This window comes from Bubalus kerabau, chromosome 1, assembly GCF_029407905.1.
Source record: "Bubalus kerabau isolate K-KA32 ecotype Philippines breed swamp buffalo chromosome 1, PCC_UOA_SB_1v2, whole genome shotgun sequence".
Classification (NCBI taxonomy): Eukaryota; Metazoa; Chordata; class Mammalia; order Artiodactyla; family Bovidae; genus Bubalus; species Bubalus kerabau.
This window is the reverse complement of record NC_073624.1, coordinates 136,057,742-136,078,248: the sequence shown is the minus strand read 5'-3', so window position 1 is coordinate 136,078,248 and position 20,507 is coordinate 136,057,742. Positions and strand designations below refer to the sequence as shown.

General features: G+C 39.3%; 1 protein-coding gene across 6 annotated transcripts in view; it reads right to left on the bottom strand.

Annotated features, from left to right (window-relative positions):
• Positions 1-3,042: 3,042 nt before the first annotated feature.
• The window catches only part of LOC129658172 (zinc finger protein 33B-like), a 100,271-nt gene continuing 82,806 nt past the window's right edge, over positions 3,043-20,507 (bottom strand). For 2 of the 6 annotated variants that reach the window (XM_055589268.1, XM_055589287.1), the window contains one exon: positions 11,822-17,360. In XM_055589268.1, the coding sequence (XP_055445243.1) occupies positions 15,274-17,360 (2,087 nt within the window). In that variant the 3' untranslated portion in view covers positions 11,822-15,273. Of the gene's footprint in view, positions 4,116-5,645; positions 9,050-9,072; positions 10,946-11,821; positions 17,361-20,507 lie in introns of those variants that run through there. The other 4 variants (XM_055589315.1, XM_055589306.1, XM_055589296.1 and 1 more) reach the window with 4 other exon arrangements.

Below are 20,507 nucleotides of genomic sequence, written 5' to 3'. Positions count from 1 at the left end.
ATATTCCATCCAGAGTAGAGAATATGGTAGCCTTTTAGTTGCACAACAGGTCTCTCCTCAACAGGTTTATAGAAGGATTGAGAGAAACCAAGAACACAAGTTCCTTAGTTAGAGGACCTAAATGCATGTGAATTGTACAGGAAAAGGAATAAGTAGACTGATGCAAAATACTAAAACAAGAAATTCCTGAGGAAACTGAAGGAGAAGCAGAACTTTATCAGAGGCGGCAAAGAGATTAGGCTGAGGAAAAGTTACTGACACATATGGTTCACCATTTCCCACCTCAGAGTCTCTCAATCTATCCACTTTGAGCTGTTAGCCAAGATTTCCCAGCTGGAGGTTTTGTTCTTCTCCATCCTGATTCTCTTGTCCCTGTAGTCAGTCCCTGCCTCCTCCAGACCCTGCCTCCTCTGATCCCTTCATGAGTTGACCAGAGTAGGGATTTCTCCCTTTAGTAAAGAGTTCTGATCAGCCAACACAGAAGTCTTCAATTTCTTTTCTTGGATGTCTTTCTCTAGATTATCCCTACATTGAGTACCTGCTGCTCAGATTTGACTGTCTATTCTTGTCATCCTACCACTTTCTCTTAATTTGGATGTGGATAGTTGGCAAGAGAGTCAAAACGAAGATTGCTAAAACTAGAGCATATTTTGATCTGACCCCAGGTTCCAACCAGGGAGTTCTGAGAAAGCGTCAGCAAACCACTGATGGAAATCGATGGGGGACCCCCATGTCTTCTAGGTACATTGCTGCAACATTACCCAGCTCAACATTTGTGGAAAGGCTTCAAGTATAGCTTTCAGCAACCCTTCTCTGAGTTTGAAACTGCCTTGGTTACTCCATAGTTATGAGGGGTGGGGTGCCAGATAGCTTCCCCTGATGTTGTGATCTTCCAGACCCCAATGTGATTGCTCTACCAAAGGAGCAAAATCTCCTAATTTCAGAATTCCACGCAGTTGCTCAATTTCATCTAATAATCAGTATATATTCCTATGTGTGGGCTGTAAACTGAATACACCCTGAGGTGTACTTTTGCAAATTTCTGGGGCATAGAGGAAAGAAGCCTTTAAATAAGAAACATCAGCTGATAAGAAAGGCATTTGAATTACATGGGCATCCTGAGTAGCTTCTCAATGGCATTGGTGCTGCTGGTGACCCAAATAGACTAGCTGGCTTCCTTCACACTGAGACCAAAAAAAAAACCCCACAAAAAATTGTAACCAGGGCACTTTAGTTTCCCTTCCTGTGTTTACATTATTTCAATGCCTTGTTTCTTTGCTTTTTTCCAAGTGACTAGTATAGCTACTCTCCCTGTTGCCTTCCATGCAGATCTCTTAATCTTCCCATGATGCTTTATCATTTCTGGCTTTCTATTAATAGCTATGCAGTGTGTGGAGCATAAGGGACTCCTGAAGGAGTCACCTCATCTAAGACATGAAGTGGACTCAGTCTAGGCCATAAAGTACATTAACTGTGTTCTCAAATTGAGCAGGTAATTTATTACCAGTTAAAGAAGCTGTTGGAGAAGGCAATGGCACCCCACTCCAGTACTCTTGCCTGGAAAATCCCATGGACGGAGGAGCCTGGTAGGCTGCAGTCCATGGGGTTGTGAAGAGTCGGACATGACTGAGCGACTTCACTTTCACTTTTCACTTTCATGCATTGGAGAAGGAAATGGCAACCCACTCCAGTGTTCTTGCCTGGAGAATCCCAGGGTCGGAGGAGCCTGGTGGGCTGTCATCTCTGGGGTCGCACAGAGTCGGACATGACTGAAGCGACTTAGCAGCAAAGAAGCTGTGCCTAGATGGGAACCACCCATCTGAAAGATTATCACCTCCCTTTCCCCCGAGTCAGTCTGAGGCATGGAGGGGCAAAGACATCCAGGAAAAGCAGGAGGAGCAGGGACAAACAAAGTGAGGAGAAGCAGGGTTCTATGAGAGAGAAAATGTATTTGTCTTGCATTTTCCCTTTAATTTTTTCAACAATTTCTTCTAGTTATCCAAATAATTTTTAAATTTCCTCTTGAAATGGTTAGAATTATATTCATCCCATAAATATCAGCAAGACATTTACTGGGATAGACTCCCTTCTAAGAACCTCTGCAAAACAATTGTCCTCTGGCTACTGCAGGACTGGAATCTCCTATGTGTGCCAATTCCAAATGCGACAGACGGATATTAACTGTTTTTAAAAGAGACCAGCAGGCAACATTACTGGCTTCCCCATATTTTCCAATTATCCAGTGATCATGATGAGATCTGGGTAATAATTATTACCCATAATTATTCAAAAGTAAAATCTTGAATTTGGGTGGTTTGTTTAGATAGTATTCCAAAAGAACAGAGGGCTAGGAGGAAGAGTATTTATAATTTAGGGTCTTCTATCTGATTGTTGTGTGGCCAAGACTTTCAGCTGATCTGCTCAAATCAGGAACTACCAGACTCATCCCATTCTTATCAAAATTGCTGAAGAAATATAATTGAAAGTTTCTCCCAACACGAAAGTCTCTTCACAAAGGTAGAAGACAAAAGAATTTTATTACTGAATAATCATAAAAGAAGAATGTGATGTGCACTATAGGAAGTCTGCTAAGAGATTACAAAGCCAGAAAGAAACTGCACCCTTTTATAAAGCTGATTGGATACAACTCATTACATACATGTTCTCAAGATAAACAATAACTAAACCTTAAGTAAGAGGACTTGACACTATCATTTATCATGCTGCTGCTGCTGCTAAGTCGCTTCAGTCGTGTCCGACTCTGTGCAACCTCATAGACGGCAGCCCACAAGGCTCCCCTGTCCCTGGGATTCTCCAGGCAAGAACACTGGAGTGGGTTGCCATTTCTTTGTCCAATGCATGAAAGTGAAAAGTTAAAGTGAAATCGCTCAGTTGTGTCCGACTCTTAGTGACCCCATGGACTGCAGCCTACCAGGGTCCTCCATCAATGGGATTTTCCAGGCAAGAGTACTGGAGTGGGGTGCCATTGCCTTCTCCATCATTTATCATAGTTTACCTTAAATTCATCCGGTAATTGGGATGAGCATCTGTGTTAATTGAAGCTTCTCATATCTATTTGAAAGGAGGTAGTTTTTCAACTTGGAGCAAGGCACCCATAGAAGAAGTTAGGCTCCTACCCTCCTACAGAAACTGAGAAATTGGGCGTGCAAACACCCTGGAAGGGTACACTTCAAAGAGATAACTCCAAGGCTCCTTGAGAAAGATATTGTAAGGGTGTAAAACTGCCAAAAGGCTTTTAAAAAGGTTCATATTCATCCCAAAGGGATGGATAAAGCATTTACAGTTACAAGTTTACAAAAGAAAATGTTCTAAGAAAAAGAACTGGGGATATCTCTTCTTTTTTTTTTTTTTTAAAGACTGTACTAATCCTCTTTTCATTTCTATTTGCTCTTACCCTCACCACTTCTAGGTAATATTGTACTGCAGGTCTCAGGGCAACTAAGAAAGATAATGCAGTAAGTGGCATAAAGTGGGAAATAAAGAGGTAATGCTATGGCTATATGCAGATGGCTTGACCTTGTATGTAGAAAATGCTCAGGGACTCACTGAAAAATATTAGAACCAATAAATAAGCTCAGTAAAGTTAAGGATACAGGATCAATAATATAAATATCAATGGAACTTGTATACATTAGCAATGAGCAATCCAAAGTTAAGACAACAGACTCATTTGCAATAGCATCAAAAGAAAAAATCCTTAAGAGTGAATTTAACAAAACTGTAATACTTCTACAACGAAAAGTGAAAGATTTGTACAAGACTTGCCCAATTAAAATGTCATTGAAAGATTTTCGAAGATCTAGATAAATGGAAAGTTAGCAAGATAGCAAAAATAAAATTCCAGCCCCCTCTCCCTACAGAAACACCAATTTTAACAACAATCCATGGATGAAAAACCAATATGTGCTTTGCATTTTATGGAAGTCACTGGAAAAGGGAAAGAGAAAAGGGCAGAAATATATTTGCATGTCAAATGGTGGAAAATAAATCTGAAAAAATTCATTACCTTAGTGAAATTTCTAGGCATTCAGTGGTGTGCAGCATGTCAAGATATCCCTTCTATATGCCTGAAGTCACAGTGACGGATATGGATGCTGTCGCAAAGAGTCGGACACAACAGAGTGACTAACACTTTCACTTTTCACTTGGAGCCTTTGTCAGTCTTACTTGTGAGCCAATTTCTTTAAAAATCAATCAGTTAATCTCTGGAGTTTATGCGCATTTTAAATGGGATGGGGTAACAATTTTCTACATTTACAGGCAGTTATACCTCTATCATTTATTAAGTTAACGTCAAAACTTTTAATGACTTAACACCTCATTTATCACTGAACAATATTCCATTGTATAGATCTGCCACACTTTGCTTATCCATTTACCTACTGATAGATATCTTGGTTAATTCTAATTTTGGAAATAATAAACCTGCTATATTTTTATGCAGGCTTTTGTGTTAATGTAAGCTTTAAAATAAGTTGAGTAATCACCTAGGAAAGCAATGGCTAGATTGTATAAGACTACGTTTCTTTGTAAGACACTGCCAAAGCTTGCAAGGATCTTCAACTTTAATTTACTTAACAAATACATTAAACTCATGATCCAATACAAACATTCATTCAACACTCATTGAGTTAAAAAACAACATGCCAGTTTTAGGCACTGGATTCATACTAGTGTGTAAAGTAGATAAAACTTCAAGCTCTGAATGTAGTTTATATTCTATTGAGGAATACAAAATAATGAGACCACATTAAAATATTTTGTATGCTAAATGATACCTTGACAAAAAAGTTGAAACATTAAAGTGGGATAAAGTTAACACAAAAGGAAAAACTATGGAGACAATAAAAAGATCAGGGGTTGGGGTGGAGATGGAAGGATGAAGAGACAGCACAGAGGGCTTTTACAGCAGTGAAAACACTATGGTACCATAATGATGGATAAATGTCATCAATACATGTCTAAACCCATATGATACACAATATCAAGAGTGACATGTAATGTAATTGATAGGCTTTTATGATGTGTCAGTGTAGGTTCATCAATTGTAACATATATGCCACTGCTGGGGGATGCTGATAATGGGAGGGTGTACCTGTGTGAGGGGGAGGAAATGGGAAATCCCTGCACTTTCCCCTCAATTTTGCTATGAATCTAAAACTGCTCTAAAAATATTATCTCAATTCCTTTTCTAAAAGCTGCCAGAAGACAAATTCAATCTTTAGTACACATATGTACTAGTCTGCCAAGGCTGCTGCCTTAGTCCATTGGGGCTGCTATAACAAACTACTAACAGACTGGGTAGCTTATAAACAATGGAACTTTATTTTGCACAGTTCTGGAGATCGGGAAGTCCAAGACCAATGCAGGAGCATGGCTGCATTCTGGTGAGAGCAGTCTTCCTGGTTAACAGATGGCACCTTCTCATTGTGTTGTCATGTGCTGGAAAGGCTGGGGAGCTCTGTGGGGTCCCATTCATGAGCATTCCACTCTCCAGACATAATCACCTCTCAATGACCCCACCTTCTAACACCATCGCACTGGAGATGACGTCAACATACAAATTTAGGGGTAAGAGGAGGGGACACAAACATTCAGCTGCCAAAATAAAGTACCACCACAGATGAGGTGACTTACTGCAACTTTATTTGACTCATTTTTGGAAACTGGAAGTTCAAGGTCAAGGTGTTGGTAGGTTTGTTTTCCCAAGGCCTCTCTCCTTGGCTTGCAGATGGCTGCCTTCTGTGTTCTTGCATGCCCTTTTCTTTATGCATACTTGTCTATGATGTCTCTTTCTCTTCTTATAAGGATACCAGTCATGTTGGATTAGAGCCCATCCTTATGACCTCATTTCACTTTTCCACTTTAAAGGCCCTATCTCCAAAACAGTCACATTGGGATAGATTTGGGGGAAAAACAATTCAGTCCATGATAATATACAACTGATTAAAAATATTTTTCACAAAATACCATTTGTCAGTATCTCTAATGAATTCTGACATTATGTTTTATTTCTTTAAAAATATTAGCTCTGATTCACTGAACTGATTTCACAGTTCCTTTATAGGCCAATGTGGTTGCTTAGTAATGTGTTACCTAGACTAGGCTCAACTACATTTCTGAGTTCCCTTTTCTGTATGTTTCCCATTGGGGTGGGCCATAAAAGATATTCTTGTGCAAGACCTGGAGTGTGTAATGATGTAATAGCCATTTTGTATCTTTGTAACATGCTGCTGCTGATCTACTGACCACCTCACTGGCATGAGACATCACTACAACTATGACCATTCCACATAGGTCCTTTGGCATCTCTGATGCTCGCACCAGATGTGTGTGATCCCCTCACTGACTGAGGGACCCAGCTTCTGAAGGACACCACACCAAGGCCAGAGGCAATAAGAACTGTCTCCAGGTTTAGCCCCTCCTTGCTGGCACTACTCATTGTTGTGAGTTCTCATATTTTTGCTCTCTTTCACGTCACATCCATCTCCTTTCCCTTATAGTCTGCCCTGAGCACTTTAGTCAAATGTCTTCATCAGGCATGGAGACAACCTCATAGACACCGCTTAACCAGTTCCCACAGTTGTAGAAAGCCAAAGCCCTGTAATAAATCCCTTTAGACATACACATTCATCTTATGGTTCTATGTCTCTAATTAAATCCTCCTGAATCACAAATGTGTACCAAATTGGGTGTTGCTTCACCAGGGTTCGATTCCTGGGTTGGGAAGATCCCCTGGAAAAGGAAATGGCAACCCACTCCGGTATTCTAACCTGGACAATCTCATGGACAGAGGAGCCTGGTAGGCTACAGTCCATGGGGTCGCAAGAGCCAGACATGACTTAGTGACTAAACCACCACTGATCTGAGTAGAGTCAGATTTAAAACCATTAAAGATCCTGTTTCAGGTGTAAAGAGGTACTGATAGTCCATGATTTGCAGTGGCAATACAGTTACTCAAATGATTACCTCTAGGTACCTATTATCATGTGCCTACAGAAAGCAAGTTATTGGGAATGAAAGATGTTCTCTCCTAGGTATTTTAGTGAACAAAAGGAGTATGAAACTGGTTGTTTATTCTAAATGTGTTGGACAATGTTGGGAAACAACATGAAGACGCTCAGGAATTTAAGTTCCCAGCTCAAGATCCACAAAGACCCTAAAGCTTCAATGATAATTCTGAAAGCACCTCATCCCCTAAAGCTGCAGGGCTGAGATTTAGGAAAAGAAATCCAATGACAAATCTGTTGGGTGGCTTAATTACTATGTACATTGAATTTCCAACCTTACATGGTCTCATTAAAATTAAAATTAGGGCTCTGACTAGTAAAGAATCCCTGGGATGGGAAAATAACAGACTTCAGTGGAGCTGAATCTTCAATGCTTATAAATACTTGGACTATAGCTATCAGGCAACCCCTTACCCCCCTCAATCCACTGCTATGGCTTCATGAGGAATTCCCTATGACGAGCTGACCAGTGAAAGAAAAAAACCTCAGGCTTGGATCAGATCATTCTGCATGGTACGCAGCACCACAGCCCCACTCTGAGATGGTCTTGAAAGTTGGTGGTGAAATCACCTGATTTATTTTGCCTCGAAGGAGAAACGGCAAAAGTTATGAGTTAACACTTATTTATGCACAGTGCCTAAAGTCAAAGTGAAGTCGTTCAGTCATGTCCGACTCTTTGCGACTCCATGGAATGTAGCCCACCGGGCTCCTCCATCCATGGGATTCTGCAGGCAAGAATACTGGAGTGGGTTGCCATTTCCTTCTCCAGGGGATCTTCCCAACCCAGGGATCGAACCCAGGTCTCCCTATTGCAGGCAGACCCTTTAACCTCTGAGCCACCAAAGAAGCCCTATGGTTTGGCTAAATGATCAAGGACTAAGGAGGGGTACGTTGGAAAACCTGTGAAAGGGAGTTCAGGGGGAGAGCTGCACATCTAGACCTTTCCAGATGAGGAGAGTGAAGGTCTTTGTGTACCATGTGAATGTTCACCAAAGGGTGACCTCATCAGAGGACACATTCTGCGATGCCAGTCTCCTATCAGTCAGCTCCATTACCCAGCCACTTGTCATTGCCAAATGGGCTCATGAACACAGTGGCTGCAGCAGCAGTGAAGGAAATTATGAATGGGCTCAGCAAAAGTGTGGCTAAAGTCACTGTTAAGAGATTAATCTGCCACAATTAACTTGGCACCATTCCCTGGATGGATCAGTTCAGACATGTTACAGGTTGACTGCATTAGACCATTCTCATCACAAAATGGACTGTATCTTGTACCTTCCGTCAAAGATATTTACCCTGTATAAGCATTTGCCTTCCCTGCCTTCAATGCATCTGTCAAAACCAACATCAACAGATTTACAGAATCTGTAAATACCATGTAAATACCATGCTGTAAATCCAGCATGGTATTCCTTGTACTCTTGGACTCCGGGAGGGACAAGAGGCTGCTAAAGCCTCCACAGTGAGAGTGTCTTTGAGAGCACTAATGGGAGTGCCTACTGATTTCAATTCAGATCAATTCTTAAGGCTGTTTGTGAAGGAGGCCCTATATAAGTTGGGCATTTGAAAGTAACACCATCAGTGAAATTAAAAATTTGAAGTGGGGGATATGTTGCCTGCAGAGCCCAAAAAGGACTCTTATGTATTTATATTAACATTGTGTGTATTAAGAACAGAAAATGAAAAGCAGTCTGTAGCTGCTTCTTGACAGCATCAGAGATGAAACAGCCCTTGTTTTACAAGTGATTTTCAGGAACTCAACTGATGAGGCAGATCTCTGTGTGGTGAAATAACTTATGCTTTTTTGGGGCGTATTTATATGCCCTCAATGAATCTGTGAAATGAATTTCCGCAGAGGAGGATGTCATCAATGTCATGTCATACCTGTACTCCTGGAGGAAACTGGATGCAGTTAAGACACTGCCTGCAAAGACTGTGCAATGGCAGAGTTGTTCAGGTATCCCATGGGTAGCCTGGTAAAGGCACCTTGCGTCCCTTGAGGTGAAGGTAAACTGTGGCTGAAAGGGTGTTAAAAAGAGCACTGAACAGAACATTAGCCAAACTGGAATAACAAAATATTTACTACTTGCTATTTGAATGGAAACAGTAATTTCAGTAACACTGGGTACTAGGTTCTTAGCAGATAGGCCATAGCATTAAGGTTTTAATAATCCACTGTGAAGCACCATCATTTCCAGGCTAAGAACAAGCTATACTGGATCATTAAACAGAGAAGTAATGACAATGATCACTTCTTCTCGGTAGGTATTTATAATGGTTTCAATTGAGGTATATGGTACACGATGGTCTCCTTTTGTCAATCCAATTTGTAAGTGCCAAAAATTTAATTTTATTATTCTTTGGATCAGAGCATCCATGCTTTTTATGGGATTATGCTAAAATTAAGTCAGTGGGTGTTATGACCATGCGAAACTTAAGTCAATAGTTCTGTTGGTTAAGATGAAACATCCTATTTGTTCCTAAATGACTCAGACTTTCGGGGTTGCTATAATAAAATACAATGGACCAGGTGGCTTATAAACAATAAAAGTTTGTTTCTCACAGTTCAAGAGGCTGGGAAGTCCAAGATCATAGCACCAAAAGATTCCTTGTTTGGTGAGAACTGCTTCCTGTTCACAGAAGGCTGTCTTTTCCCAAGTCCCCACATGGTGGAAGAAGCAAGGGAATTTTCTGGAGTCTCTATTTTAAGAGCACTAACCCCATTAATGAGGACTCTGTTCTCCTAACTGAATCACTCCTAAAAGCCCCGCCACGAAATACCATCATACTGGCAGTTAGATTTCAACATGAATTTTCGAGGGAATTTCAGTATAACACTGTATTTTATATTCAATAACACCTCTAAGATTATAGGGAGTAACATGATTAAATTTAAGGGAGTTCCCAGGTATAACTATAACCTGAGCCCTGTATTAAGGCTATGAAAATTTACCAATGGTACACTTCAGCTTTAAAGTTAATATTAAAGTTAATTTGGAAGATACAAAAGTCAATCACAGCACCCTTTTATCTTTTGTTGTACAAATAATTTTAGTATATTCTGTATTTCTAATTGAGTCAAATTGTGGATATAATTTATATAATATTGTACAGAAACCACATCTCAATTTCAAAAACAAACTATGGACCTATATTTCAGTTATTTTGTTATTTACTCTCCTCATATCTAAGTCTCTGCCTCCCTCCCTCCCTTCATTCTTTCCATTTCTTTTCTTTCTGTGGTTACTTGCTACACTTCAGGAGGGTTCTCTTTACTCTGATCAAATTTATAAATTTCTTTCTTCAGGAAAGGGTTAGGGGCCTGCTCCATGGCAATGGCTGCTTCACATGGTGCAAGGATCCCAGGCTTAAGCTGCATTTGAATTAACCTCTTTGCTGCACCACAGGATAGGAGTTTTGTACTCTAACCATGAGTGCAGAACCTTTTTTCTTTAAAAAAAAAAAAAAAAAAAAGACACAACAGGTGGTGAAGCAAAACCATAACCCAGAGAGCCTGGCTGACTTAACATCCTCTGTCTGCTATGGCTGTCTTTTTCTGCCATGCAGGTTTCTTTCTCTCTTATTTCTCTCATACAAATTTCCTCAGTTATTCTGGACTTCTAGCCATGTACATCACCCCTGATGTGGACATTCTGGGTAGTTACAAGGGCAAGTACCATGGTCCAGAAGCCGGCCTCACAGGTAGCTCAGATACCACCTGCCAAACACACTGAACCCCATGGCAAGTCATGCAGAGGGCACAGCCAATGAACCATTCTCTTAGGGACAAGAGCTTCTTAGAGTGGGAAGAGATAGCAACATCCAAAAAAGAACACAGAGCAGAGCAGGCTGAAGTGCAAGCCTGCCAGCAGTTGGTGTTTCCATCCTAAGCAGCCTCTGCCACATCACGGAACCTGTTAGACAAGAGCAATTAGCTAAGTGACCAGGTGACCTGTCTTAGATGGGACAATCTTGTTCATGCCCAGCTGTATTAACTGCCTCCTAGTCACTCTGTTGGTGGCAGGATTTATACCCTGGGGTAATGCAATAGCTGAACATTTGACACTTTACACTGGACAGATGAGATCTACATAAGCTTACTAGTTATGTCTATTCACAGCCCAGGCAAGAGGACATGATACCACCATCCAAGGGTCACACAGGTTATCATGCTTGGGAACAAAGGAAAAACCAGGGGTTGTGGGAAATGGCTCTGTAGTATGCAGAGGGTGCAGCAAAATTTCTGTGAGAAGATGGGAATGGTTTTTCAGAATAATTTTGTGGGCTAGTAGGAAAGTGACACTTGCCACTGAGGGGAAACCAAGAACTGGTCCCCCAGATAAACAAGGAGGACTGTCTGACTACAGTGACCTGGGGGAGAATAGGGAGGGAAACCTGCAGTTAGGCTATCAAAGGTCTTCTTAGTTTCAGATGTGAAGACACTCTATTACACTGGGCCTTAATTTCAAGCCACAGTTGCTATAATTTAAAGTATTCTGAAGACTATAAAAACAACCTAAATGTTCATTAGTGATTATTATAGATGAAGGGCAGAAACACATGTTCAGTGCAGAAACAAGATGTTATAATGAGAGATAAGTAATTTAAGGTAATTTCAAAAGAAGGTAATAAGGCTTAGAAAAGCAGAAAGCTATAACTGAAAATATGCCTTAGTGGTTGACAATATATGATTTCTAAGAATGCATTCCCTACCCTACTCCACCCCCACCATATAAAAACTGGTACTGAATCATATGAGTTTCAAATTCTGTAAATATATAAGAAAGTAATATGTGGCAGGGTTGTTTATTTAATACACTCCATTTTTTCAAGCAGTTTTAGGGCTACAGAAAAAATGAGCAGAAAGCACAGAGTTCCTATATACCCCTTTACCTCTACCTCCCTCCACACTTTTCCCTTATTAATACCGAGCGTTAGTGTGGTGCATTTGTTATAACTGATGAACCAATATGATACATTTTTACAACTAAAGTCCATGGTTTAGATTAGGGTTGACCCGTTGTGTTTTACACTTTGTAGGTGTGTTTTATACTCTGTAGGTGTGTTTTACACTTTGTATGTGTGTTTTACACTTTGTATGTTTTGACAAATGAATGACATGTATCCTATAGGATGGTTTCACTATCCTAAAAATTGTCTGTAATCCACCTATTCATCCCTCTGTCCTTCACCCTGAACACCTGGAAACCACTTATTTTTTTAGTGTCTCCACAGTTTTGCCTTTATTAGAATCCATTATCATTGGAATTATACAGTATAAAACCTTTTCAGATTGACTTGTCTCATTTAGCCATATGCATCTAAGGTTCTTCTGTACCTCTGTTACTTGATAGCTCCTTTCTTTTTATCACCTGCCTGAGCATCATATTCGGTAACCTTTCTGTAACTGTTTTCTAGTGTCAGGAGAATTTTTTGTTGCTGATTCTCTGGAATTGTCTACATAGACAATCATGTTATCTGTGAACATCAAGAGTTTTATCTCTTCCTTCCAAATCTGTGTACCTTTTATTTCCCTTATCTTGCTGCATTAGCTAGGACTTCCTGAAGGCTGATTAAAAGGTATAGTTACAGGGACCTCCTTGCCTTGCTCTTTATCTTACTGGAAAAGCATCTAGTTTCTCACCATTAAGTATGATGTTAGCTATAGGATTTTTATAGATTTTTTTTTTTAACCAAGTTGAGGAAACTTGGTAAAAAGTTCCTGTATTCCTCACTTACTGGGTTTTTTTTAATTACCATGAATGGATGTTAAGAGTTTTTGAAAATTTTTCTGCATCTACTGATATGATCATATATTTCTTCTTTAGCCTGTTGATATGATGGGCTACATTATTAAATGTTGGACTAGCCTTGCATACCTGGATAAATCCCACTTGATCATGTCATGTAATTCTTTTTATACACTGTTGGATTCAATTTGCAAGCATATTGTTGAGGATTTCTATATCTATTAATGAGATCCTGGTCTGTACCTTGGCTTTCTTGTAATGTCTTTCAATGGCTTTACAATTAGGGTAATGCTGGCCTCAAAGAATAAGTAAAAGCTCTGCTTTTACATTCTGTAAGATACTGTGGAGAACTGATACTATTTCTTCCTTAATTTGGTAGAATTCATCAGTAAAAACATCTGGGCTTAATGCTTTCTGCTTTGGAAGATTAAAAATTGATTCAATTTCTTAAGACATATGCCTATTTAGATTTGTCCTTCTGTGAGTTTTGGCAGATTGTTTCTTCCAAGGAATTGGCCCATTTCATTTAGGTTATCATATCCGTGGGTAGAGTTGTCCATAACATTCCTTTATAACCCTTTTGATGTGAAGGGGATCACAGTTATGGCCCCCTTTCATTCCTGATGTTAGCAATTTGTATCTTCTCTTTTTTTAGCTAACCTGACTAGAGATTTATCAATTTTATTGTCCTGCTCTAAGAACCAGCTTTTGGTTTTATTTTCTCCATTGGTTTCCTGTTTCCAATTACTCTGATATCTGCCTAAGTTCTCATTATTATTTTTTTTAATAAGTTGAACTTAATTTGCTCTTCTTTTTCTGGTTTCCTACAATGGAAGCTTAGACTCTGTATATAATCTAAGATCACTAGATCGTATAATCTTATGTTATTAGCTTAATGTAATTGTTTACATAATCTGATCATATAATTTAGTATATCACCTCTACCCTATCAATAAAAGCACTGCTCTAGTTCCATTCTGGCCATGTTCCAGCCTCAGTCTTCCTCCTCAGAGAGTCAACAGTCATTAAGGGCCCAGATCTCAGGGTACATCAGACCCTTGAATTTACAGTCTAATTTATAGCTCTGAGTATTGTCTAATCTGAAACTTCCTTCCTGGACCCTGTCTTGGAAAGCAGTTGCTTACTCAGGGTCTGGATAAATTCAGGCTAAAGGCTAGAGTATTTACATATGTATACTCGAGGCACATCATGGTCTTCAATAAGCTATGGGTGAAAGAGAAGGGGCAATGGGACTAGGACCTAGATATCCCCATGCAGAGAATACATTTTATTGAACGTTTAGTTATTTTGATTTATAAGTTTTAAAAGGTTAGACATGAGCTTTGTGGGCTTCCTTTTAAACTGTTGCTCCAGGCCTTATACACAAGGGAGATGTGCCTAATGTTGTAACAACGGGTAAACTAGGAGTATCTAGTTTTTATTCACAATTATGTTAAGTTCCATTCTGTGTTAGAAACATATAGTTTATGTAATGTACATACCTAAGTCCTGTGAACTTAATGGATACTTCACTGGTGTTTAATGCTTCTGCCCTAATTATTCAGTTTATCTCTGCTTTTAAAAAGATTCATATTTAAATGGTTGCCAGGATTACGGTAGCACAAAGGCTATGATTATTATTAATAATTAATAATATTTATTAACTTCCTGTGGTGAAATCCTGATTCCTTTGTAATCTTCATGTAATACAAACTCCAGATTCCTTTTTGATTTTATAACATGTGTTGAAGGTTACTCAAATATATAAACCACAAAATTTCATAGAAATGCACAGACAAACATAAAGATTACATGTAAACACTAGTGAAATCTGAATAAAGTCTGTATCTGACTTAGTAGCAGGGTACCATCAATTTCCTGTTAGGGCTATTAATATGGTTATGTAACACTGTTATTAGAGTATGTTATAGTTATGTAACTATTATTAGAAAAAGCTTTGTAAAGGGCACATCAGAATTCTATGCACTACTACTACTGCAACTTCTTTTGAGCCTATTTTACTATTCTTTTTAGTCCTTAAAGCTTTACATTGCACAATATGCATCTATAAATTACAATCTGCTGTTTCCTAAAAATAACCATAGCATCAAAACCAAAACACAAATTCTAGCTTTTGAAGTTACATTACCTCTAAAGAAAATCGTCAATTCATAAGTCTCAAATGGACAGATTTCTCCCCTATATAAATTCTGACATAACCTAGTATTTTTGTTAGAACTTCACAAAATCAAAATCTGTGAGGTTTATATCAGTACATGACATTCAGTGGAATATTATCTCTTAACAAGACTGCCCTATACTTGTTGCAGTGTAGAAACTGGTCCTATATCATTACTTTGGAGTAAAATAAGGCCAGTTATGTGGATGAAAGTTATTAAACATTCAGGATATCAACAGAGCTTTCTCCATAGCGTGAATTCTCTGAAATGGAGTAGGTGCTGAATTGTGGTTCAACATTTCTAACATTCACTTCAATTATAAGGTTTTTCTCCTATGTGTGTTCGCTGATGTACAATAAGGTTTGACTTCTGAGAAAAGGTTTTCTGACATGTGTTACATTCATAGGGCTTCTCCCCTGTGTGTGATCTCTGATGTTTAGCGAGGTCTGATTTACGGTAAAAAATTTTCCCACATTCATTACATTGACAAGACTTCTCTCCTGTGTGAGCCCTGTGATGTACTGTGAGTGATGATTTGTGACTGAAGGATTTCCCACATTCATTACATTCATAGGGCTTTTCTCCTGTGTGCTTCCTCTGATGCAGAGTAAGTCCTGACTTCACACAAAAAGATTTTCCACATTCATTACATTTATAGGGCTTTTCTTCTATATGTGTTCTCTGATGTACAATCAGAGCTGACTTATGGCAGAAAGCCTTTCCACACTCACTGCACTCATAGGGTTTCTCCCCTATGTGAATTCTCTGGTGCTGAGTGAGCTGTGACTTCTGGCAGAAGGTTTTCCCACATTCGTTGCACTCATAGGGCTTCTCCCCTGTATGTGTTCTATTATGTTTTGTTAGGTAAGATTTATTATAGAAGATTTTTCCACATTCGTGACATTCATAGGGTTTCTCCCCTGTATGGATTCTATAGTGTTGAGATAGGGTTGACTTATGGCTGAAAAATTTCCCACACTCAGGGCACGCAAAGGGTTTCTCTCCTGTGTGAGTTCTCTGATGTACTGTGAGGTCAGACTTCAAGCAGAAGGTTTTCCCACATTCGTAACATTCATAAGGTTTCAAACCTGTATGTATTATCTGATGCCTGGTGAGTACTGACTTGTGGTAGAAAGTTTTCCCACATGCACTACATTCATAGGGTTTATCTCCTATGTGAGTTCTCTGATGTTGTGTAAGATGTGACTTCTGACAGAAAGACTTCCCACACTCAGGACATTCAAAGGGTTTCTCCCCTGTATGAGTTCTCTGATGTACTGTAAGGTGTGAATTCATACAGAAAGATTTCCCACATTCATAACATTCATAGGGTTTTAGTCCTGTGTGTGTTCTCTGATGTTTAGTGAGGTCTGACTTCTGATAAAAAGTTTTCCCACATGCATTACACTGATAGGGTTTCTCCCCCGTATGTGTTCTCTGGTGTAATGTGAGGGCTGACTTGTGGCTGAACGCTTTCCCACATTCACTGCATTCATACGGTTTCTCCCCTGTGTGTGACCTCTGATGTTTAGTGAGGTTTGATTTCTCCCAGAAAGTTTTTCCACACTCATTACATTGAAAGTTTTTCTCTCCTGTGTGAATCCTCTGATGTCGAGTGAGGTGTGACTTCTCCCAAAAAGCTTTCCCACATTCATTACATTCAAAGTGCTTCTCTCCTTTATGAGTTTTCTGAAGCTGTGAGAGGTAGAACTTCCTCCTGAAATTATTCCCACTTTCACCATATTCACAGTGTTTCAAATGTGCCCCATCGTGTTTTAAAAGGGAGGACTTCACACATAAGGATTTCCCACAATCACCAAATTCATAGTGATTTTCCTTTGAGGGAGCTGTCTGATGGAACAAGAAGGATGAGCTATCACAGAATCTTCTCCCATATTCATCACAGGCACAGTCATTCTCTTCAGTGATCTCTGTCTTGTATGTATTGAGTGCTACCTTTTCATTGAAGGATTCTTGATGTATGTTATATTCGAAATTTTGCTCTAAAGTTTGAATCTTCTCAAGCTGAACAGAATCCTCATTATGACTGACAATTTTTCCACTTTTAAAATAGTCATTTTTTTCTCTAGTATGAGTTTTCTCATGTTTAATTCTGAGTAGCAATTTTCCACAGGCATTAAATTCATCAGTCTTTTTCCCTAAAGAGTTTTTCTTATCGATAACCAATTCTGAAATATAGTTGAAGCTCATTCCACATGAGACACACTGACAGACTATTTTTCTGTAAGGAAAAGAATCTGTGTCCAACTCAAGTGACTTCCCTAGTACATTACCTTGTTCTTTAGTCAGCCTTTTGTTATTGATCAATACAACTTCCCATACATGTTTAGGCTGGTTTTCATGGCTCCTTTCTTTCATGTGATCAGTTTTCCAGACTTCTAGAAACAAGAAAAATTTATCTCACCATATGAAAATCCACACATTTCTTATGGAATGAGACCTACTTACAAATGCCCTACATTGCTGGTAGCTGATTTTGATTTGTTGTTTAGTCTCCAGGGATGAAGGTAAATGTAAGTATGTTGTTTTTTCTATTTCTAGAGTTTCAGGTGAAAAAACAAAAACAAGAGAAAAACAGCCCAGAATAGTGGAAAACGAAGAGTAAACTGTTCTTAGAAAACAGACATTTGGTTTTCAGACATTCCTCAGTATGTCTGAGGAGTAAGAGCAACTCTTTAAATCCGAACCTCTCCATGAATTCTCCAAAACACTTATGGATAAATATAAGGAGAGAAAATAAAATTACCAACAACACATTACTTGGGTACAACTACAGAATACTACTAACTTCAAATCACCATTAAGTAAGTAAATGAGTATTCAAATACAAAAGAATCTGAGATTAGAGTTTCAATTTTCATAGGTATGCAGAGAGACTCTCTGCATAGACTCTCTGCATATCACATATTACCTTGTGTTATAAATACATGTAAAAGATGAGACAGAGAACTTAAGAGATGAATAAACACATATATCACAGTAATCCAAGTCTATGCCCCAATCAATAATGCTAAAGAAGCTGAAGTTGAACAGTTCTATGAAGACCTACAAGACATTCTAGAACTAACAACCAAAAAAAGATGTCCTGTTCATTATAGGGGACTGGAATGCAAAAGTAGGAAGTCAAGACATTCCTGGAGTAACAGGCAAATTTGGCCTTGGAGTACAAAATGAAGCAGGGCAAAGGCTAACAGAATTTTACCAAGGGAATGTACTGGTCACAGCAAACACCCTCTTCCAACAACACAAGAGAGGACTACACATGGACATCACCAGATGGTCAATACCAAATCAGACTGATTATATTCTTTGCAGCCAAATATGGAGAAGCTCTATACAGTCAGCAAAAGCATGACTGGAAGGTGCCTGTGGATCAGATCATGAATGCCTTATTGCCAAATTTAGACTTAAATTGAAGAAAGTAAGGAAAACCACTAGACCATTCAGTTCAGTCACTCAGTCGTGTCTGACTCTTTGAGACCCCATGAATTGCAGCACGCCAGGCCTCCCTGTCCATCACCAACTCCCAGAGTTCACTCAAACTCATGTCCATTGAGTCAGTGATGCCATCCAGCCATCTCATCCTCTGTCGTCCCCTTCTCCTCCTGCCCCCAATACCTCCCAGCATCAGAGTCTTTTCCAATGAGTCAACTCTTCGCATGAGGCGGCCAAAGTACTAGAGTTTCAGCTTTAGCATCATTCCTTCCAAGGAACACCCAGGACTGATCTCCTTAAGAATGGACTGGTTGGATCTCCTTATAGTCCAAGGGAGTCTTCTCCAACACCACAGTTCAAAAGCATCAATTCTTTGGCACTCAGCTTTCTTAGTAGTCCAACTCTCACATCCATACATGACCACTGGAAAAACCATAGCCTTGACTAGACAGACCTTTGTTGGCAAAGTAATGTCTCTGCTTTTCAATATGCTGTCTAGGTTGGTCATAACTTTCCTTCCAAGGAGTAAGTGTCTTTTAATTTCATGGCTACAATCACTATCTGCAGTGATTTTGGAGCCCCAAATAAAGTCTGACACTGTTTCCTCTGTTTCCCCATCTATTTCCCATGAAGTGATGGGACCAGATGCCATGATCTTAGTTTTCTGAATGTTGAGCTTTAAGCCAACTTTTTCACTCTCTTCTTTCCCTTTCATCAAGAGGCTTTTGAGTTCCTCTTCACTTTCTGCCATAGGGTGGTGTCATCTGTATATCTGAGGTAACTGATATTTCTCCCAGCAATCCTGATTCCAGCTTGTGCTTCTTCCAGCCCAGCGTTTCTCATGATGTACTCTACATATAAGTTAAATAAGCAGGGTGACAATATACAGCCTTGATGTACTCCTTTTCCTATTTGGAACCAGTCTATTGTTCCATGTCCAGTTGTAACTGTTGCTTCCTAACCTGCATATAGGTTTCTCAAGAAGCAGCTCAGGTGGTCTGGTATTCCCATCTCTTTCAGAATTTTCCACAGTTTATTGTGACCATTCAGGTATGACCTAAATCAAATCCCTTATGATTATACAGTGGAAGTGACAAATAGATTCAAAGGATTAGATCTGATAGAGTGCCTGAAGAACTATGGACGGAGGTTCATGACATTGTACAGGAGGCAGGGATTAAGACCATCCCCAAGAAAAGAAATGCAAAAAAAGCAAAATGGCTGTCTGAGGAGGCCTTACAAATAGCTGATAAGAGAAGTGAAAGGCAAAGGAGAAAAAGAAAGGTATACACATTTGAATGTAGAATTCCAAAGAACAGCACAGAGAGACAAGAAAGCCTTCCTCAGTGATCAGTGCAAACAAACAGAGGAAAACAATAGAATGGGAAAGACTAGAGATCTCTTCAAGAAAATCAGAGATACCAAGGGAACATTTCATGCAAAGATGAGCACAATAAAGGACAGAAATGGTATGGGCCTAATAGAAGTAGAATATATTAAGAAGAGGTGGCAAGGATACAAAGAAGAACTATATACAAAAAAATATAACGATGGTGTGATCACTCACTGAGGGCCTGATATCCTGGAGTGGAAAGTCAAGTGGGCCTTAGGAAGCATCATTACGAGCAAAGATAGTGCAGGTGATGGAATTCCAGATGAGCTATTTCAAATCCTAAAACATGATGCTGTGAAAGTGCTGCACTCAACATGCCAGCAAATTTGGAAAACTCAGGAATGGCCACAGGACTGGAAGAGATCAGTTTTCATTCCAAACCCAAAGAAAGGCAGTGCCAAAGAATTTTCAAACTGCTTCACAATTGCACTAATGTCACACACTAGCAAAACAATGCTCAAAATTCTCCAAGTCAGGCTTCAACAGTATATGAACTGTGAACTTACAGATGTTGAAGCTGGATTTAGAAAAGGCAGAGGAGCCAGAGATTAAATTGCCAACATCTGTTGGATCATTGAAAAAGCAAGAGAGTTCCAGAAAAACATCTACTTCTACTTTATTGACTATGTCAAAGCCTTTGACTGTGTGGATCACAACAAACTGTTGAAAATCCTTAAAAGAGATGGGAATACCAGAC